General features: G+C 31.8%; 5 protein-coding genes across 5 annotated transcripts; 1 reads left to right on the forward strand and 4 right to left on the reverse strand.

Moving 5' to 3' along the window:
* Positions 1 to 204: 204 nt before the first annotated feature.
* Positions 205 to 513, forward strand: LOTGIDRAFT_153947 (hypothetical protein; the record flags this gene model as incomplete). The annotated part of the gene is made up of 1 exon (XM_009059944.1): positions 205 to 513. The coding sequence occupies one exon, from the start codon at positions 205 to 207 to the stop codon at positions 511 to 513; it is 309 nt and encodes a 102-aa protein (XP_009058192.1).
* Positions 514 to 980: 467 nt separating this feature from the next.
* On the reverse strand, positions 981 to 2,737 carry LOTGIDRAFT_153948 (hypothetical protein; the record flags this gene model as incomplete). The annotated part of the gene is made up of 3 exons (XM_009059945.1): positions 981 to 1,639; positions 1,848 to 2,445; positions 2,639 to 2,737. The coding sequence occupies 3 exons, from the start codon at positions 2,735 to 2,737 to the stop codon at positions 981 to 983; spliced, it is 1,356 nt and encodes a 451-aa protein (XP_009058193.1).
* A 474-nt stretch (positions 2,738 to 3,211) lies between these two features.
* LOTGIDRAFT_153949 (hypothetical protein) lies at positions 3,212 to 3,952 on the reverse strand (the record flags this gene model as incomplete). Its single annotated transcript, XM_009059946.1, has 1 exon — positions 3,212 to 3,952. One exon carries the CDS (start codon positions 3,950 to 3,952, stop codon positions 3,212 to 3,214), a length of 741 nt encoding a protein of 246 aa, XP_009058194.1.
* Positions 3,953 to 5,948: 1,996 nt separating this feature from the next.
* Positions 5,949 to 6,524, reverse strand: LOTGIDRAFT_153950 (hypothetical protein; the record flags this gene model as incomplete). Its single annotated transcript, XM_009059947.1, has 1 exon — positions 5,949 to 6,524. One exon carries the CDS (start codon positions 6,522 to 6,524, stop codon positions 5,949 to 5,951), a length of 576 nt encoding a protein of 191 aa, XP_009058195.1.
* Positions 6,525 to 19,291: 12,767 nt separating this feature from the next.
* On the reverse strand, positions 19,292 to 23,030 carry LOTGIDRAFT_153951 (hypothetical protein; the record flags this gene model as incomplete). Its single annotated transcript, XM_009059948.1, has 5 exons — positions 19,292 to 19,362; positions 19,926 to 19,993; positions 21,731 to 21,819; positions 22,051 to 22,216; positions 22,666 to 23,030. 5 exons carry the CDS (start codon positions 23,028 to 23,030, stop codon positions 19,292 to 19,294), a joined length of 759 nt encoding a protein of 252 aa, XP_009058196.1.
* Positions 23,031 to 23,087: the final 57 nt, after the last annotated feature.

Genomic DNA, 23,087 nt, shown 5'->3' on the forward strand with positions numbered 1-23,087 from the left:
TATATTATATTTCACCGACTGTTGGTTCTAAATCCCAATGATGGTGGTAGAATTACCTTCGAAATAAATTCATTATCGAATTGGTTGCTTCTTTCCGATGCTTATTTCAGATGTAATTTCAAAATTAAAGATGGAACTCAGAATCAAGTTCCACAAACAAATACAACGTTAGAAAACAATTTCTTTCCATCTTTATTTAGCGAGATGGTTTTGGAAGCTGGTTCAAATCCTATAGAAACAATCAAACACCCTGGGGAATTCGCCACAATGTTGAAAACAGTTTTATATCCTAAAGATTTCGATTCAGTCTCAGGTTGGATACCCGATGTTGGCGATGGAAGTGTTTTAAAAGAACCGGTAAGAAATCTTGCAAATGATGCTGATTTAGCTAGAGTGAGAGTTGTTGCTCGAAATACAATAGAAAGAGTAGCACGAGCAGCTAATCATGGATTCGAAAAACGAGTACTTCAGTATAATAATGTTGTTGAGAATACTAGGTGGGTAATTACGTAAATTGGAAATTATATCCTTTATTCGGTCTGTTGGAACACAGAAAGGTTTCCATAGGGTTACCATATAAAATTCATCTACAAAGAGAAATCAACGATGATAAGATATTTTTTGGAGAGAATGGTTCAGATGCAAAATTAGAAATAACGAATTTCCAACTTTTCATACCCGTAATAACACCATCAATTGAAGTAGAAACGAGAATATTCAACTCATTAACTAAAGATATTGAAATAGCTTTTCTTCATCGTAACACGGTAGGTAGCATTACTTTAACTGGAGAATCCACCACATGGCCAATCACTAACACTATTAAACCAGCAAGATATTTAATGGTTGGTTTTAAGAACTTACCAGATTCTCAAACGAATAATAATAATGTCTTCAGAGTGGCAATGAACCAAACTCAAAATCCTTTAATCCATAAAGTTCAAGTAAGATTAAACAACGATAATTATCCTAACCAACCTTTAACAACTAATCCAACCACAAAGGATTATAATGAATTGTATAGAAACTATAAAAATATGTATATTACCATCAAAGGTAAAAAAAGTCTCTTCTTGAATAGTAAGGTAATCGAAATCATCAAATTCATAGTCTTCGTCCAAGCACATCTCCTTCCCAGAGTTGTAAGGATACATTTTTCCTTTATCATCTGGTGCTTTTCTCTTCACTAAATTCAAATAACTTCTAAATTTTTTAGTTTGTTTTTCATTAGGAATAACTATTCCATCAGTAAAACTCTTTCCCCATGGTTTATCAAATTCATTCGTTACATCATGTCCACTAGCTAATCGAATATAATCGTCTACCTTAATCTTATAGTTAAAGTATCCCTTAAACGTTTTCTTTTCTTTTAAAACACCATCGGAAGTTAGAATAATATCATATTTAACTTTTGGCGCTAAATATAAACCAAATATGATTCCACCATCACCGTAATCATTCTTTCCTTTACAATAATCATTTTCGGACACCAACCCAGCTTCATTTAATGTATCCCAATTGCTAGACGAAATGTATAAACTATCGGTAACGGTATAGTATATTTCCGGTTTATAAAATCCATCTATGACGTGATTAAAATTTTTCATTATTCTTTTACTGTGAGATAATATAAATGTACCTAAATGAGTGGGTGTTAATCTTGTAGAATCCTTTGGAGGAACAAACTCTTTTTTCTTCGTCATTAATCTCAACAATGTATTGAGTCTCATTTAGTTTGTCATACTTCTTGACGTGATTGTCGTAATTAAGGCGGAAGGTTTCTTCATTCCATAAATGCAATAAGGTATTTCTATCCCTCTGAATAGATTAACCATATAAGGAATTACCTAACAACTTCATGCAGTTACTGGCAACCACATCCCCTTCCTTTTTGTATTTATTCCTTAATTCCTTCAAAATTAAAATATAATCTCTATAGGGTGAAGTTTGAAAATTTTCTTCGTATACTATACCATCTAATATCTTGAGTATTTTACCACCTGCTTTCACTATTTCTTGAATATCGACCAATGTTAAAACACCTGAACAGAAACCATTTCTGAACCTGATTTTACTCCCAGTTTCCTTCTTACCTATTCTATTCGTAAAACTGATTATATCTTTAGCGGGTATGGGTTGGAAGAACATGTTGGTAGGATATTTAAACCAGACTTTTAATACTGCCGTTCTAGGTCTGAATTTCTGCTCATTAAAGAGCTTGATAAATTCTTCATTTTCTTCTTTTCGAAAGACTCTCGCGCTTTCCGCTTTAGGATATTCACCTTCTGTCATAGCAGAGGCGTGCAACCCATTAGCGTCAAATGCCATCAGTTTAGAATAGTCCAGCTCTTTGAGTTTAGAGTGAACTTCTGTTTCATCTTTTGGGTTAGCACTGTATTCTTTGAATAAATCTATTATGTTATCACTTGGTGTTTCTGTGTATTCCTTTAATATATTAAATCTCATCCATTTTATTCCTTTTAAATGATTTTCTGTTAGCAGAAACTCTTCCTCCCTTAATGGATTGTCTGATAAAATATCTTATAAAAGGATGAGTATGTGAATAAACTTTTTCTATTTTTTCTTTTTCAGTGTGTTTCGGAACCATTCTAGTAGTTTCATACCATTCTTCTTCTACCTTTTCTTTATCGTAATGATATAAATAATACCAACCCTTTAAAGATAAAGAAGGAGCCGTTAGATTATTGGAAATATTCTGAAATACAACTTCTTTCATTGCTTGATTGTATTTTATCAAACAAGCTCCGAGACATAGCGTATCTCTTTTAGCGTAAGTTTCCCATTCGTGTCTTAAAGATTCCCAATTATCTTCGGTGTATTTAACAATGTCTACAGATTTTTTTTTTTAAATCTATTGGTAGATTGGATGAATTACCCTATGCCGCCAAACTAGATTTTTCATGTTGATAGGAACAAGTGAGACATATGTTTTATAAATAGTTATTTTTATCTGATATTTTTATCTCTCCTGTCTTTCTATTCTCTCTTTTCCACTTTTTCTGCAATCTTTCTTCTGTATACGGATTAGATAAAGGAAGAGATAGAATTTTTTTATCTGTTACTAGTGGACATTGTGTTAGTTTATTAAGGCTTTTAAGTGCAATCCAGTTTAAGGTTAGTCTTTTTTGATCTACTGTACCTAAACGACGCAACATCTGATCGAAACAATCTGTTCCTACAAATATTTCTACTATATTAGTTTGTTGTAAAATTCTTCTGGAATGGGATCAGTTGGCTTTAAATCTGGGAATACTCTTTTAATTACTTCTAGTTTTTGCCTTAGTTTTTCCAAATTGACTAAAGTACAACAATAAGGAATAGCTTTATTCGTTTCTTTTTCGCTATAGGTTTCGCAATCCCAAGCGAATAAAGTATCATCATGGGGTTGTGAAATCACGTTTAGTTTTAACTGAGCAAAACATGTTACTGCATCATCATCCCCGCAGATTCTCGATACATTTTCATCGTAATTATCTTCTATTTCTTTAATACCTAAAGCTTTGTTATTTCTTCTTATCAAACAGAAATGTTCTTTGTGTAAATAAAAAACCCAATCTAAGTCTATGTTTACATATCTTGGTTTAAAATGACTGTCTTTAGGGTTATAGATTTGAAAATTTGTATTAAATCGATCGTTGAATATCTTAACTCTTTTAACTGTCATCACTCCTTTTCTTTTTGCTTTTTGAAATCTGTTGACGAAATCTTGAAATTCCTTTGTTAAGTCTTTATTCATGAAGTGATTTACACACTTTATAAAACTATAGCCATCGCTTGGTATGTAACAATTTTCGCCTTTGTATTCATTTATCTTTTTAAGTAGATTACCACCTCTGCCAGTTTTAGATCTTTTTACTATTCTAAAATTATTTTTACGGAAAATAATCTCTGCTGTAAAATACCAATCAGAGGCGTCAGATTTATCATGCATCTTTGAATGATTAATCTTGAAAGTTTGAGCATTGAATCCAGAAAATCTCATGTCTTGTTTATATTCCCCTTTTCATATATTTGACCATTTATTTCAATTTGACCTTTAATTTTAAAATCATTAAAAATAATAGTTATTCTCTTGATTAATTCTGAAAAAAGCATATTTTAATTTCATTCTCCTCATTTTTAAAAATATCGGCTGTCCTATCAACAATATATATTTAAATTTTTCTTCATCTTCTTCGTTACGCGAAAATAAATTAGGTATTGAATTGAATATCTTTGAAAATAGTCTTTTAGATAGTCCTTTGTTTAAATTTCCAATTTTATCCATTCTTTTTTTAAGTATCTGTTTTTAACTAGGAATTTTTAACTTTTATTGATGATATTTCTACATCAAATTTATCAAAATTTTATTGAATTTTTCAATGGTTATGTTCTTATATTCTCTCGATCTTTCGAAAAAAATGAATAATTTATTAAGATATGTATTTAAAATTTCTGTTTTCTTTTTGTAATGAGCTTTCTGTTTTGATGTAAAACCTAAAGTAATCAATCCACACGATGAAGTTTGAACGGCAGTGAACGCGGCTAATACAGTTGGGACATTTATTGGAAGCATTAATCCACCGGTTACGGCTGTTGCCACCGTTATCCCTACTGTTAGAACTGTGCTTAATGTTTTGAAAACAGAATCAATTCTACTCCATGTTTTTCTACATTTGTTGAAGTGTTTTAGTTTTTCTTTTAGTTCATTTTGTTTTTCTATCATGTAGTTTTGTCTGCTTTCTAGTTCCATTTTTAGGTAATTACATTAAGTGAACTTCTGATAAAGCAAAAGATGGGAAGTGTTTAATATTAGGATCCCAAACTCCATCACTCAGTTTAACTGGTATAATTTTTTCATCATCTGTTATAATTATTTCAGGTTTAATAATAAAAACTTCTACAGTTACTAAAGATATTTGTTCTTTCGAATCATTAATCTTATTCAGATGAACTGAAAATTTTGATTTTTCGATATTGATTTTTATCACACACCTACAAGTATATATACCTCCAACTTTTTCACATTCAATTATTGATGAAAATATTATAAATTGTTTACCTTGATGACTTTTATGAATATCGATTGAGGTAAATAAATAAGTTGAGGTAAAAAAAATTAGTATATTCGTGTGAAAAACTTTTATTAACAAAATATAGTTTTACATATTCAAAGTCTGATGTTCGTAAGAACTCATAACTCATATTTACTTCTTTTTGTGGTTCTGGATTTCTAATAATGTTCATTGATGGTGGACTTTCCGTTTCCAATATCACATTAAAATCACTAAAAGAAAATTGATCTTTATTTTCTTTATCTGGTATGAGTAACATTCTAAACCTATCTATATATTTTCCACTCGTTTTAATTTCATATAAGTGATAATTCTTGCTGTTTTCGTCGTTAATTTCAAATTCTTTAATTTCTACATTTTTGTACCATTGATAAACTGAAGAACTTTTTGAGCATTGAATTCATAATGAAATTTATGGTTTTGTCTGAACAATATTGAATCAACTTTTACCTGCATAGGAAAAAAATTTTTTCATGGAAAATAAAATAAGGTTTATCTTCAGAATCAAATATTGTAAAGGACATGGTATAATGTGGAGAAAATACTCTAATTTGTAAATCCATATTTTTTTATATTCACACTCTTTTGATCTATCAATATTATCAGTAATAGAAGCATCGTCACGTCTCATACTTCCAAATGTAAGACTAAGATAATATGATGCATTTTCTTGCTTGAATTGTTTTTCTAATGCGACTATATTTTATCCTCTTTTAAAACTAGGTTATTAATAGTGGTTATCTGTTGTTGAATAACATCATCATCAATGTTCTGTATTTGTTGTTGAATATAGGTTTTGATTTCGCTATCATCAATATTTTGTACTTGTTGTTGAATATAGGTTTTGATTTCGCTATCATCTATGTTTTGTATTTATTGTTTAATATTTCTTAGTTCTTTTTGTAATTCACTGTTAAGTTTAGTTTCCAGAGCATCTAATTCCTGTTGAAACGTATCTTCATTTTCATCTGGAATGTTATCTATTAATTGTTGAATGTCTAATTTTTGTTTTGCAATCTTATCCTCTAATTTAGATATTAATGAAATTAAATTTTGTAACTCAGTTTTGTTCACTACGTTGACCAATTGTTCTTGAATAAAACTTATTAAACCTTTTACCTCTTGTTGTAGTTTAGTTTCATTAACAAAATTTGTATTATTTAGTTGACGTTTGAAGAATCTTTTCACATTACTTATTTTATCTTCTAAATGATTTTTATTTACTTCAATTGAATTTATTTGTTCCCGTATATATTTCTTGTGAACGGCGTCATTATCGTTTTCCATAGACTTTAAATTAGTTACTTTGATATTGTTCATATCTAAATCACCTTGAAGAGTGTCTCCGATTTGATCCACAAAGTAAGGTTTCGCTTTATTTATCGTCGCTGTATTGTTAGGTTTTTTAGTTTCTAACGATAAAGAACCTAATCCAAACTTGTTCGCCATTTTTATTGAGTTAAATTTATTACAATTTCTTCAAACTGTTTTCCTAAACTCAACGGATATAAAACCCAAAGTGAAAGCTGTCCACAAAGAGTTTGTCCCGGTAATTGAATTTGAAATGTTGAACATTTGATTGGTTGATTAGTCAATTGCACTATCTCTTCAGTGGGTTCTAAACCATAAGAATCGAAGAAATATAAGTTATTTGCAGAGTCTTTGTACAAAGCAGAATGATGAACTCCTTTTTGATCGGAAGTATGTATATTTGCTATAGCGTAAAATGTACTTTCTTATATTTCAGATCATTTATTTCATCTCTCATGCAATAATAAAACGGTGATATATTTAACTCATTCGCCCATCTCATAAGTTGAAAGTTTGTGGTTGTATCGGTTCCATATTTATCGAGAAGGATATTCATTTTTAAAAGTCGTTTTTTTGAAGTTCGTTTTGATAAAACCTACCTATGATTTGTTCTTTGTCTTGATCGATTAATTCATATGTCGGAGGTGATGTGGTGTTTACTTTATCAACGATGAATATTTCGTTTGTCCAGTATCCAACGTAACCTTTTTAGAATTTGCTTTTATATTTGAAAATACGAACTCGATCTCCGACTTTAAATTTGGATTTGATATTTAAATTCTTTATTTCATTTTCGTAGTTATGTTGCGCGTTAATTGACTTTATAATATTTGGATTGTTGGTGGCTTGTGTTGGTGTGACACCTATAGATGAATGAATTTTGTTATTGTATTCATCTACAACCTCTGCTAATATTTTAAGCCATTTTTGAGATTTCAATTCCGTGAACTTTTTGAATAATTTATTTTTCAGAGTTCTATTATATCTCTCAATAACTACAGCTTTACCTTCATTATGCGTGCTGTAAATTTCAAAACCTAGAGATTTCATATTTTTGTTATAAAATTCACTTCCTTTATCTTACCCACCATTTTTCTGGATGGCGGTTAGATTGTTTCATAGTCGTTTCAAATGCGTGTTTGACTGATAATCCTGTTTTGTTTTTCAAAGGAATAACCCAAGCATATCTCGTATACAAATCTATAACTGTTAAGCAATATGTATATCCTCTTTCGACTGGCATATGAATTAAATCGGCCGACCATATTTCATCTTTTTCAAACACTTTAACGTTTAAAAAGTTTTTAGTTTTTCTAAATTCTTCACGAATTTCATCCGTTAATCCCATGCCCAAATTCATCTTTGCTTTTAACAGTTTAATGATTAGAGCCCTTTGCATTCTCTCTTCGAAAGTTGTATTTGGAATATTTTCAAGTTTGATTATCATTTGTCTGTCTGCTTCGTGTCTGAAGTTTATGTCTTTGTTTCTATATAGTATGTCGTGTTTAAGCGCAGAGGCGTCAACTCTATTGACGGGTTCTTCGCCGGGTTTAGGTTTATCGTTTTCGTCTAATCTCAGATCTAACCTGGTACCTGGACCAGTGTAATTATGACGGGGAAGATGTTTTTCTCCGGGATATTTCGCCCATGGAAATCCAGGTAGAGAACCCAATGATTGTTGTATATCTGAACCAAAATAAGTTTTTGGAGCATGAGCGACTATCATTTTTATCCTATAACTTTAAAACCTTTTCCTTTCCTTTCTTCTAATCTCCTGTTTCGCAGTTCTCTTATTAGCTCTAATTCGTTCAATTCGTTAGCAGGCCCGTAGCCTGACCAATACTCCTGGGTGGGCAAACGTGCAATCGAGGGGGGCAATTTAGCAAAGCAACTTGACAGACGATTAAACGTCGGGAAACTGATTTTCATGGAGCATTTTAGATTCGAGATTATTTTACATTTTTATTGCCGTTTTAGTTTAAACGTAGTCGGGTATGTTTTATGGCAAAACATTCATACCATACTGTCTCAAAGTAGTCCTCATTCGAAATATTAAATCACTAAGTTGGTGTCTCCCTTACTTTTTGTACGTAGGCCCATTAAAGACATACACCAATCGACATATATATGACCTATATCGGAATATTACTCAGACTTTACGGACTATTTGCGAGGCTTATCCGTCCTAGAAACCCTTTGAAATTTCTACCATACTATCTCACACTAGTCCCCATTCCAAATATCAAATTACAAAGTTGCTGTCTCCCATATCTTTTATACGGAGGCCCATTAAAGACATAAATATGGCCTATGTAGAATAATACTCAGAGTTTATGGGCAATTTGCAAGTTTTATCCGACATAGGAACTTATTGCAATTCATACCATACTATCTCACATTAGTCCTCATTCGAAATATCAAATCACCAAACTGCTGTCTCCCTTACTTTTTGTACGGAGGCCCATTGAAGACACACTAATCGAGATATATATGGCCTATATAAGTATATTACTCAGAGTTTACGGGTAATTTGCGAGGCATTGCCGTCATAGAAACTTTTTGAAATTTATACCATACTACCTCACACTAGTCCTCATTCGAAATATCAAATTGCCCGTAAACTCTGAGTATTATTCTACATATACTGAGATATGTTCTTATATAGGTTATATTATATAGGTTATATATGTCGATTAGTGTATGTCTTTAATGGGCCTCCGTACAAAAAGTAAGGGAGACAGCAATTTGGTGATTTGATATGTCGAATAAGGACTAGTGTGAGGTAGTATGGTATGAATTGCAATAAGTTCCTATGACGGCTAAAACTTGCAAATTGCCCGTAAACTCTGAGTCTTATTCTACATAGGCCATATTTATGTCTATTCGTGTATGTCTTTAATGGGCCTCCGTACAAAAAGTAAGGGAGACAGCAACTTTGTAATTTGATATTCGGAATGGGGACTAGTGTGAAATAGTTTCAAATTTCAAAAGGTTTCTATGACGGCTAAGCCTCGCAAATAGTCCGTAAACTCTAAGTAATATTCTGATATAGGTCATATATATTTCGATTGGTGTATGTCTTTAATGGGTCTCCGTACAAAAAGTAAGGGAGACAGCAACTTTACAATTTGATATTTGGAATGGGGACTAGTGTGAGATAGTATGGTAAAAATTTCAAAATGTTCCTATGACGACTAAGACTCGCAAATTGCCCGTAAACTCTGGGAAATGTTCTCATATAGCTTATATAGATGTCGATTGGTGTATGTCTTGAATGGGTCTCCTTACAAAACGTAAGGGAGACAGCAACTTGGTGATTTCAGCTTCCATAAAAAAAAATATGTATTAAATGGACAACAGTACAAAGACTAAGAGAGTTAGACATATACGTGTTTGCGAAATTGAAAGAATTCTTATGCGTATTTGTCTTAAAAAAAAAGTTATTTTAACAAAATTTAAGTTTTAAAATTGACTAAATTTTCATTTTTGACCTTCATCTTTGATGAACTTGACCTTTTCAAGGTCAAAAGTCATTGATCTATAATGTCAATTCATGTTTTGATCTATGATGTCCGACACCTCTTTCTGGTTTTATAGGCTTCCAAAAACAGCGATTTTCAAAACTTTTAAGGCTCATATCTAGTGACCTTGACCTGTGGTGACTATGTCGCCTGAACAAAAGTCATAGCCCTTGACGACATCTATCACATGGTGCCTTTGATTTTGTTGTACGATGTTTACATCTGATTTTATAGCCATTTGAATATTGCGAACAAGTCGAGTGCCAGGAATATTCTTAAATGTTTGGAACATGGATTCCTATATTTCAAAAATTCTAAATATGGAATAGACTGATCTAATCCACACTCGAAAAAAACCAATCCAAAAAAGATACTTTTTAATTTAAAAAAAAAATAATTTAAGAATGTGTTAGAATTGTATCGTTGACCAGTGAAAAGTTTTAAAAGAAACATAAGGGGTATATATTTTTGTAATTTACAAAACAACCTTTCTAACAGGTATAATGAAATATACTACTGCTTCAGCGCCGTTGCACTTACGGCTCTAGTTGTGGGACCAGTTTTTTTTCGAAATGTTTCCTTTTTTTTTTTCGTTTTTTTACACAGGGCACACAACTGTAACAGCTGCAGCAACCTTTTTACAACCCTGTGTGTTTATTTTTTTCTAGGTACTTAATGAATATAAATTGGAACATATTTGCAAACCGAAAGTAGTGCAAAATGTGCAAAAAGTGGTTTTTGGGGCCTCGAAGGTGCAATTTTAGACTGATTTTGCTCGGGTTTTCATTTTTAGAATCTGTAGCGAAATTAACTATGAGTTAAAAAAAATCTGATTTTCAGATATGCGTTGCACACTTTTTGCATCTAAACTTTTGCAATTTTTGGCCATTTTTTTCTATTTTCTTTGCTATTTGTCCGATTCATCTGAAATTTTTATTGAAAATAGAGAACAAGGTAGTAAACAAAATTAAGCAGTCAAAAGCTTTGCACCATTTCGGTTTACACGTTATAAGGGTGCAAACTTCCGGTTGACCCACTTCCGCTGTAATTGATATTTTTTAACGAAACTTGTACTGATCGGTAGCTATAGTTATGGGATAAATGTGCGGTAAAAAGATCGAAAATTGGAATGATATTTCAGCCGCCATTTTGATTTCCCTGAAACTCTTCGATTTTTATTCAGCCAATTTGGCTACACCAAAGTTTTGGTGTCAAATGAAAGAACATAAAAATTAAGAGAGATCGCAGGAAGCCGATTTTTGAATTTCGATTTTGCTTTTTTGCAATTTGCGATTGAATTTTTTCAATATTAGAGGGCATATATCTCGTGACCTTGACCTTTGATGACCTTAAGTAAGTCAAAAGTCATTGACCTTGGCTACCAGATGATACTTTGATATTTGACCTCCGACACCTACTTCCTGTTCTATAGCTGTCCGAAAACTGCCAAAATCGCAACTTTGGACTGCTCGTACAGGTGACCTAATTCACCTAGAGAGTTAATTTTTGCAGATTCTGAATGGTCTTTACGAACTTTTTCGAACGATATATCACAATGGATTGTAATGCAAAATTTTATTTTTTTTATTTTTTAATTTTGGAAACCTTTAACTGATTTGTGAATTTTTTGACATTAATATAAGCATATCTCACGAACCATTAGATATAGAGGCTTCAAACTTGGAACATAATTAAACATACCCCATATAAATGTATCCACCCAAAAAAAATTGACGTGGGCGTGGCACATCCGGGTTAAATTTTCATTTTGTTTACATTTTGTTGTCTGGAAAAAAAATATATAGATTACAATTGTTTGGAAAATGCTTTTGCACACGCTTACCTCATTACTTAAGCTGAATTATATAAAAATCTCAGATGTTTCAGCTTTTTAGTTCAAAAAAAGGAAAGGGTTTTATGATTTGCAAAATTTTCAATTTTAGATTTATTCATCCATGTAATTCAAACATCCGCAAAGTCCCACTCTGTACCACCTGTGGTTCTAATTTTTTTTTTTCGAATTTTACCTAAGAAAGGAACATGCTTCAAACTGTCTGTTGCTGTTTTGTAGTCAAAATATTGGACAATTATTTGTTAAATGTAAATTGGTACCATTTTGACCAACCGGAATTGAGCTGTGGATAATGGCTCTTTTTCTATTTTTTCCAGTAATCAGCTTTAATACTGATCTGAATTTGCTCAAACTGTTCTGTTTATTACTTCGCGCTAATGACCACAAGATAGCAATTGAAAAAAATCGACAATTTTGACTTTTGTCGCTGACTTTTTTAGCTCCAATTTTTGAGTTTTTTAACCTTTTTTCTAACTTCTACAATTCTATTTCGATCAATTTGAAAACTTACAGAGGCATAGATACATTTATTGCCAACAAAAATTACTTTTCGAAATTTCGATATCACTTCCGGTTTTGACGCTTTTCGCTTGTAAAGTATAAAATTCAACTTTCGGAATTTTGAAGATATTTCAAAAATTCTTTTTGCAATATGTTACAAATGGCCATACAAAAAACTTCTAATTACAAAATCCGACCCGGATGTAACAGAGTAGCCGCCATATTGATATGTCAAACTTTTGTAAAATTCAAAATGGGGCCTCAGCGCTATTCATAATTTTGGTATATCTGGATATCACCTTAGATTGCGAAAAGAAATTTGGAAGCCGAATTTTAAATTTCGATTTTGCTTTTTTTTTATTTCCGGTTAAATTTTTTTCGGTAATGTCCAAAATTTCAAAGGGTCCTATTTCGTGACCTTGACCTTTGGTGTCCTTGTGGCCTGAACAAATTTTGTTGCCCTTCATGATATCTATCCAGTGATATACTCATGTGTGCTGTGCAATGTTATATACTCATGTGTGCTGTGCAACGTTTACTTCCGACTTTATAGCCGATTGAAATTTACGATTTTTATCTTTAAAGAGCTCTGACACGTGACCTAATTTGCATACACCAAAAATTCTTATTGAATCTTACTAGTGTTCAGCTGCCCATTGTAATGATATATAACACTAGATATTTCAATCAAAATTGCGCTTTTTAATATTTGAAAATGTTGTACTTTCTTCTATAGTAACTGTGCGTAATTTTCTATAAATCGAAATGGGGCCTCAGGGTGTAATCCAATGTGTGTAAATTTGATATCTATGGTATCTGCTATCGATTACTAAATTATATTTGAGAACCGATTTTTGAATTTTGATTTTGCTCTTTATTTATTGCCGGTTGAGAAATATGAATACTTTGAAGGGTCGTATATCGTGACCTTGACCTTTGATCATGTGACCAGAACAATTTTGATAGCTCTCGACGAGATCTATCCAAAGGTATATTAACGTTTATTGTACGGTGTTTACTTCCGATTTGATCGCCATTGGAAATTGATGAATTTTATCTTAAAAAAGTCGGTTTTCCGCTTGTAAGTTTTTTGTGGTCTAAACGATAAAGGTAGTTTGCTCCCTTCAACTGCTGTTGAATGCAATGTGAGTTGAAGCGATCTGTCGAATATGCTTTGCGTTTGGGCGATCTATATCCAGTTAATTATGATAGGAAATTTTGTTACTGTTACGATACTTTGCAGCACAGTTTTAAGCGTAAAATCAAAACTGTAACGCACTGCTTCAGAACCTCGCGAAGCATGTGGATCTAGTATTTTTTTTTGTCTACTTCTGGTCACGCTCCCCAGCCAAAACTGCACATATCACAGATTGTCTGACATCATCTCTTATACTTAGCGTGTCGCTATTGTTTAAATGTAAAATGACGCATCTTCGCCCAACCGGAAATGACGTAGGACTTTAACCGCTCATTACGTCTTTCCAATACGGTACCTGCTATTATTCTGAATCTATTTTGAACATAATTTTTGTTTTGTTCATTACTAATGTCTTAAAGATAGCAATTCAAGAAATTTCAAATTTTGACTTTGTCGCTGACTTTTGGAGATTTTATTTAAAGCATTTTTTAAACTTCCAGAATTTTATTGCGATCGATCTGAAAATTTACATGTAGATAAACATTTTGATTGCAAACAAAAATATGCTTTAAAAATTTAGATATCGCATCCGGTTTTGACGTCATTCGTCTCCAAACTTCAAATTTCAACTTCCGGAATTTTGTAGATATTTGAAAAATTCTTTTTGTAATTAGTTATAATTGTCCCCGTAAAGATTTTGGAATGACAAAATTTGACCAGGAAGTATTGTGTAAGACGCCATCTTGATATGACTAATTTTTATAAAACTCAAAATGGGGCCTCAGGGTAAAATTGGATGTGCGTAAATTTGATGTTTATGCAAAGTGCAATCGATTGCTAAAAAAACATGGGAAGCCGGTTTTTGAATTTTGGCTTTGTATTTTTTTTATTTCCGGTTTTATGTTTTCAGTAATTGTCAAAACTATTAAGGCTCATATCTAGTGACTTTGACCTTTGGTGACCTTGTGACCTGAACAAAAGTTGTTGCCTCTTACGAGATCTATCCAATTATATCTCCACTTTTGTTGTGCATCGTTAACTTCCGGTTCTAGAGCCATTGGAAAATCGCGATTTTTAACTTTGAAGAGCTGTCACGTGACCTAATTAACATACGACAAAAATTCTTATATATTCTTTGAGTGCATGAAATTTCCTTTTGGTGATATATCACACTTGACATTTTGATCAAAATTGCGCGTTTTAAAAATTCAAAATTTTGTACTGACTTCTATAGTAACTGTGCGTAAATTCACGGTGTCTATAATCTACGGACAGTCACCGTTGCCTTAAAAAAACTTTTAACTATGAATATCTCATCACAGACAAATTGAAAATTTTGAAGTAGGCGTGGCACATCCGGTGTGCATTTACCGTTACCTGAAATATTTGCATTTGTTACGACTCGCATAGTTTTCAATTGTCACCCTAGAAATTTTGCATGAAAATAGATCAATACTTAGGACAATTTGTGATAAGATTACAGTTGTTTGCGTTCTTTACTTTAAAAAAGGGATATGTTTAACAATTTTAAAAATTTTCATTTTTGATCTTTAACATAAATGACCTTGACCTTTGCATGGTCAAAGGTCATTGACTTAGGATGACCATTCTTACTTTGATCTTTGATGTCTGATATATACTTCCGGTTTTGCAGACGTCTAAAAAGAGCAATTTTCGAAACTTCAAAGGCTCATTTTACTTTTATTTGACCTTCGTTGACCTTTTGACCTTAACAAAAGTTGTTGCCTATTAAGAGATATATCCGATAACATCTTCACTTTTGTTATTCATTGTTAACTTCCGGTTCTACAGCCAATTGAAAATTGCGATTTTTAAATTTAAAGAGCTCTGTCACGTGACCTAATTTACATAAGTCAAAATTTCTCTTATGTCCTTATTACACGCAATCTATTCTTTCAAATGATATATAACACTTGGTATTTTGATTAAAATTGCGCTTTTTAGAATTTGAAAATTTTGTATTGACTTCTATAGTAACTTTGCGTAATTTTAACGGTTTCTTTAATCCACCCACAGTCACCGTTGCCTTTTAAAACTTTTAAATACGAATATCTCATGATCTAATGATTGTAAACACTTGAAATTTTGAACATTATTTGATATTGTACACATTATTACAGACAACAAAAAGTGTATGCAGTGGGCGTGGCAAATCCAGGTTACTTTTACCTTTAACTTAAATATTTCAAATTGTTATAACTCGAAAAGTTTGCATTTGTCACCATCGAAATTTTGCATAAAAATAAATCACTATCTGAGACAATAAGTGATAGAGTTACATTTTGTTTAGGCCTTTTATTTTAAAAAAGGGAATAGGTTTTACAATTTATAAAATTTTCATATTTTGACCATTTACATGCATGACCTTGGTCTTTACATGGTCAAAGGTTATTGATCTCTGATGTCCATTCATACTTTTATCTTTGATGCCCGACATATATTTCCGCTTTTACAGGCATCCCAAGACAGCAATTTTCAACACTTTTAAGCCTTATATCTTTTTTATTTGACCTTTGTTGACCTCTTGACTGTAACACAAGTTATTGTACTTTACGAGACCTTTCCAAACATATTTTCTTTTTTTTTTTTTTGCAAATTGAACTTTTTCTTTACACCTTTTAGTACCGAATGGTATCAAATTCCTGCGTTTTTTCACTACCGAGCGTTTAACGGTTTAAACGATTTTTTTCTGGTAAGAAATTCCATTCTGACTTTAAAATGCAACGTGTTATCGATGTATCATGTTGGATGCGCACTGCTTTGGTACCGTTATAACTGTTCTAGTTTTCTTTTTGCGGAGCGTTCTTTGAAATCTAAAACTTGTAGTGGACAGAATTTTAATTTTCGGTTTTGCCCTTTTTGTACGACCGGATTATTTTTTTCAAAGTTTGAAGGCGTATATCTCATGACCTTGACCTTTGATGACCTTCATATTTACGGTGATGATAATTTGTGAACTGGTCTATCTGATGACCTTTTGATCTTTGGGGTCAGACACCTATTTCCGATTTAACAGGGGTCTAAATATGGACCATTTTGAGCTTTTAAAGAGCTACATCTCGGTCCCTAATAGAGATATGGAAATAATTCTTTCGATTTTGTAATGTACAGATTCTGAGCTTTCCATAGATATATAACATGCATGCCTTACATGCAAATTCAAAACTCCATTCACTTAACATGGGGCTATTATTAGATAAATCAGCTAATTAGATTAACCTGGCTGTCAACCCCAATAGAAATCAAAGTTTCAGTTGTTTTAAAGACACCCTCCCTTATATATTTATTTAATATGTTTTGTGTCCAGTTAAGGTACCAATATATAGTTCTAAGACTGTAAGTTGAGCTTACGGAAGCATATTACTTTCTTATTTTTCATCCAAATTTCACCAAACTTGGTATGTATGTGTATAATCAAATTCAAAAATTGAATTTGAGTAGTTCGCATGCGCATTAATAACTTTCTTATTTCCTATCCGATTTTCATCAAATTTGGCATGTATGTGTATAACCCAATTCTGAATTTGATGGAAATATTGAATTTTTGTTGTGCGCATGCGCATTGCCAACTTTCTTATTTCTTGTCCGAATTTCACCAAACTTGGTATGTATGTGTATAATCCTATTCTAAATTTGATGGAAATATTGAATTTTTGTTGTGCACATGCACATTGCCAACTTTCTTATTTCTTATCCGAATTTCACCAAACTTGGTATGTATGTGTATAACCCAATTCTTAATTTGAAGTAAATATTGAATTTTTGTTGTGCACATGCGCATTACCAACTTTCTTATTTCTTATCCGAATTTCACCAAACTTGGTATGTTTGTGTATAATCCAATTATAAATTCGATTGAAATATCGATTTTTTTTATGTGCGCATGGGCATTACCAAATTTCTTATTTTTTATCCGGGTTTCATCAAACTTGGTCTTTATTAATTGACAAATATTCTTTTAATCCTAGTCAATATACTTTTAAACTTTTGGATATTTGCATTTAGAGATGCAGAAAAGTATTTTCATCAATATAATTGCAATAGACCATCTTCGTATGTACCTGAATGTTGTAATACGCCCTGTATCAGTACTGTTATTAGAACAGTTCTAGTATTTTTTTTTTTTTGATTTTTCCACAGGTCACACAGCCTAGGCTTCGTCAGCTGCATCAACATTTCTACATGTGTAGACCTTCTGTAGTGGCAACATACAAAATGAATATAAATTGAAACATTTTTGCAAAACCGGAAGTGCCACAGGTCAACATGTGCAAAAAGTCGAAAATCGGCTCTTTTTTGCTTTTGCATCGATTGATCTGAAATTTTAAATGCAAAGAGACTTCACTAATGTAAATAATAGGGTACAGTCAAATTTTGTAAGTCATTTTCGCTTTTAAACAGGAAAGCGACTGAATTTCAAATATACTTCCGGTTGAATAACTTCCAGTGTGATTTATGTAGGTCAACAAAATTTAGCTGATCTTTAGCAAATAAAATTCTATGGCCGATTTTAAAATAAAATCCAGACCGAAAGTGATACTTCGGCCGCCATATGGAAAAAACTTACTTTCGTAAAACTCAAAATGGGGCCTCACGGTAAATGTTGATATGCTCAAATTTGATGTGTATGTATTCTGCAATCGAAAAAACGTTGCGAGCCGAATTTTGAATTTCCCTTTTGTTTTTTTTGCAACTTCTGGTTGAATTTTTTTCAAACTTGAAACGCTCATACAACATGACCTTGACCTTTGATGATCTTGACCTTTGCAGGGTCAAAGGTCATTGACCTTGGCTATCAGTTGCTACTTTGACATTTGACCTCCGACATGAACTTCTGGTTTTACAGCTGTCCGTAAAAAGCCAAATTCGCAATTTTGGACTGCTCTAGCACATGACCTAATTAACTTAGAGGGTTAATTTTTTTGGTTTCCTAATGTGCTTCTCATTAACTTTACATTGATATATAACAATCGTTTTTTTTAAAGCAAAATTGAAATTCGTGATTTTTTCAGATTTGAGTTTTTTTTTTTTTACAATATATGTGTCTCTTTGAGCTTGGTGTATGTATATCTTATGATCTATTTGATGTAGAAGCTTGAAATTTAAAATACAACTAGACATTATGAATAGGAATTCACCTATGACAAAAAAATTGATGTGGGCGTGGCACATCCGGGTTGAATTTCTAATTGTTTACATTTTGGAAAAGGGGCTAAATTCGTATAGGATACATTAGTTCAAAAAGGGACTTTGCACACAATTGCCTCCTTATTTCGGCCAGTTTGTGTTAATAGCTCAGTTGTTTCAGCTTTATAGTACCAAAAAAGGAACAGGTTTTAAAATTTCCATATTTTCAATTTTTTGATTTTGACCTTTATTGACTTTTGTTGACCTATATCTTTTGACCTGTATCAAGTAAAAGCTTTAAATTTTGAACACAATATAATATTCAGAATATCTATTAACTTTTGCCAAAAAAATGGCGTGGGCGAGGCACATCCGGGTTAAAGTTCTCATTATTGATATTTTTGGCCAGGGGCATAACTCGCAAACATTACATTTGTTTAAAATGAATCTTTGCATACAATTACATCATCCTTTGAGCCAATTTGTGTTAAAAGTTCAATAGTTTCAGCTTCATAGTTCTAAAAAAGGAGCAGGTTTTGGAAATTCACAATTTTCAATTTATGACTTTGACCTTTGTTGACCTTGACCTTTGTAGGATCAAACGTCACTGGCTATCTATTCATACTTTTATATTTGCTGTCCTATGTCCGCTTCCAGTTTTATAGCCGTGTACAGTTTGAAAATTTGATGACTTATATCTCTTGATCTTGAACTTTTTAGACCTTCTCCTTTACAAGATCAAAGGTCATTGACCTTGGCTATCTGATGATACTTTCATTTGTGAGGTCTGACGTCTATTTCCGGTATTAGAATCTTCTAAAAAATGAAAATTTCTCAACTTTAGACTGTCCTTGTACCTAACCTAATTGTTGTCGAAGGTTGATGTTTTTCAGGGTCTTTAGCAAATTGCTACATTCGCAAAGTCCCACTCTGTGCCACATGTGGCTCTAGTATGTTATTGACTTCAATGTCAGTCAATTCCCAATTAATAATTAATCAATTAACATCTACATTCAACGCTTCATACTCCTTTCATCACAACTAACTCCACCTTATATATATGAGGCAGATCTCTTCTTAAGTGCTTCACTTTACTTAATTCTTTATCAAATATTTTTATTCTTGATACTCACAGTACTATAAAGAGTACAAAATCCAAAGAAAATTAAGTCCATATTTTTTAAGATGACAAATGCTGTAAATAAAAGATTCCTTGCCAGGCAAGGAATCATATGCTGTTACTGGGAAACTATCATTTTCAAGTGGACGTACATAGATCTTTTGTGTGCACTAAACGCTATAAACTTATAAAACCTCATAAAAAAACTATTGAAGCTGTTGCTTAAAAACTGAATAACTATTTAAACAAATACTCTTACCTCCTGCAATTCCATATTCTAAAGGTGATGTCTTATTTTTGTATGTAGAAATTGATTGAGATAACAATCTGAAATTTATAATAAAATTAAGCTATACTCTAAACATAATATTAATGTAGAGTAATAATTAAATGAGATAATAATCTTAAATCAATAACAAATAGAAACAGGCATCCATAAAGAAGCACAGGATAAATGGATATACTATTTCTGACTACATTTACCCAAAATTCATTTTGTATACAGATAGTAAATAGATGTTTTATTTTGTTTCATATACCTTTCTTTTATAGCTAAAATGTAATATCCCCTTTCTTCATTTCAATAAAGATAGCTTGCCAGGCAAGGTAACATACACCCACTGGCAGCTGTCAGAAATAATAAAACAGTCTTTAGTGACTAAAGTAAGAATTTCCTCATATTGAAGAAATTTTATTAGTTTGAATTCAATGATATATATATTTACTGCCAGTTATTTATGCTGAGTAATTCCACCAACTTTTTTAAAATCAGTATCAATAACCCAAATACATCAAATTATCTCATCAATATACAAGATAACACCATGTTTCATTAAAATCAATTGAAAACTGTAGTCTCTGATGTGTTCACAAACAAATTTTGACGCGTTTTTCCTAAGTCATGGTTAATAACTCAAAAACCATTCATTAAAAGGTCATCAAATTCAAACTTGACCAACATCTCATCAATATAAATGATCACACCAAATTTAATTAACATCAAATAAAAACTGTAGCTCCATTGTGTTTACAAACAAATGTTGAAGCGATTTTCCTAAGTCAAGAGCAATAACTCAAAAACCATTAATTGAAAAATTATCAAATTCGAACTTGTCAAAGATTTCATCAGTTGGAAACTGTATGGTAGTCTCTATTGTGTTCACAAACAAATTTTGACGCGTTTGTCCTAGGTCAAGGGCAATAACTCAAAAACCGTTCATTGAAAGATCGTCAACAAATTCTACTTTGTCCAAGATCTCATCAATATAAATGATCACACCAAATTTCATTAAAATCAGTTGAAAACTCTAGTCTCTATTGTGTTCACAAACAAATGTTGACGCGTTTTTGTCTATGTCAAGGGCAATAAATCAAAAACCATTCATTGAAAGATCGTCAAATTCGAGCTCAACCAAGATCTAATCAATATAAATGATCACACCAAATTTCATCAAAATCAGTTGAAAACTGTAGTCTCTATTGTGTTCACAAACAAATTTTGGCGCGTTTTTTCTAAACCAAGGGCAATAACTCAAAAACCGTTCATCGTCAGATATGAATCAATATAAATGATCACACCAAATTCCATTAAAATCAGATAAAAACTGTAATCTCTATGGTGTTCACAAGAAATGTTGACAGACCAACTGACAGACAGGGACTACGGCAATATTTGCCACATTTCCATGTGGGCGTATAAAAACACACTATGTACACTTTTTTTTTTTTTCTTTGGCTATAAATTTCTACAATTTAGCAATAATGTAATATCACTACTTGCAGAGAAAAAATTCAAGATTCTAAATTTTCATCCAAAAATTCAAGATTCTAAATTTTCACCCAAAAATTCAACATTCTAAATTTTTACCCAAAAATTAATTATTAAAAGTATTGTTTTAAATAAAATCTACAGATAGTAGATAAGTTTTCTAGTTAGAAGTACACTATGACAAGGAATAAACTTGGATAAATCAGTTGTATTTACCAAATAGTATAAGGCCAAAAAGCCAGCTCAAAAAATTTTAGCTCTAAAAGCATTGAGTAATAGAAAAGTAAATTACTTACAAATACATAGCTGTAAATGATGAAATTTTAAAAGACCAATGCAGACCATTTTTCATTGAACTAAGTATCAAATGGTCATTGAACCTCCTCTGAATAATACAAAATAAAGTTGAAATCAATGAATATACTATTATCTCAATCCTGAACAAGGGCATCCTGTTCAAGTTATATTTTGAAACTTTCCTGAATTAATACGATATATCTGTATATGTAGACTTAAAACGCTGTGCAAATTGTAACTGATGCTTATTATGTCCATGTGGCTATTGATGACTATTACTTACTTATGGTTGACAAAGTATTAAATGACCTCAGCTTACCTTTGCTAAATATCTGGAACTATATAATGTACCTCTATTATTACGCTTAAAATCTTCAGATACACCCTGACCAAACTTGTATGAAAATATGATACAAGACAATACTGCTACTTCTCCTACAACTCTGGCAATAAATCTTACTTGAGAACTGTACTCATTCAAATGGCTGAAATAAAAAATAAATCTGATGCCAATATTAATAATTTACTGTGACATAGCCATTTCAGGTATATATCAAATGAAGAAATTTGTCCCCTGAAAAAGTCACCAGTAAAGGGTCTAAAATTATTCTGCTAGTACTTTTTTTCTTGATATATATTGATAATTGCTGGTGAACTAATACAATGATATGAGAGTTGTTTCTTATGTATCATTACTTTACAATATTATTTATATATCAGACAAACAAGTATACATCAACTACAAATTACTTACTAGAAGCTTATTTTACTAAAAAAAGGGGCAGATTCGATCAATCATACCTTAGTATCAGAAACGACAATAATTTGGCTAACCTAATCAGCAAAGTGTTCGCAGCTCACCGTCGAAATTTGAGCATTCAAATCCATTCGTGTCCAGAATTACCGGTATTTGAAAGTTAAAAGGTTTACTTACTTTCTAGAAAACATTTCAAGCAGTCTATCCCTCCCAGATTCATTTTGTAAGTATTTTTGGACTTCATTTTCTGATATAAATTGGCTTATGTCAACACCATTTATTACATTCGTTCTGCTGGGGTGTGATTTAATTTCTCCAGTGTTTATTGAAGACGAGGAGGGTGCACTAGCACTATAATCATTGACCTCTTTGTCATTGTTTTTACTGTTTGTGACTGTGGTGTCAGAGTTTGGTTCCTGAGCCTTTACTTTGGGAAAATGAAAAATATTTGTTAGTTTCAGCCCCAAAAGAAATTTTTTACACAATATCGTTCTAAAATGGCTATATTTTTCAACTTTTTCCTCATCGTTATTTGTTGTCATTTTGTTTGGAGTCACAATTTATAATAAAGTTTATTAGTATTACTTAAATCATCAGCC

Source organism: Lottia gigantea (assembly GCF_000327385.1).
Source record: "Lottia gigantea unplaced genomic scaffold LOTGIsca_4, whole genome shotgun sequence".
NCBI lineage: Eukaryota > Metazoa > Mollusca > Gastropoda > Lottiidae > Lottia > Lottia gigantea.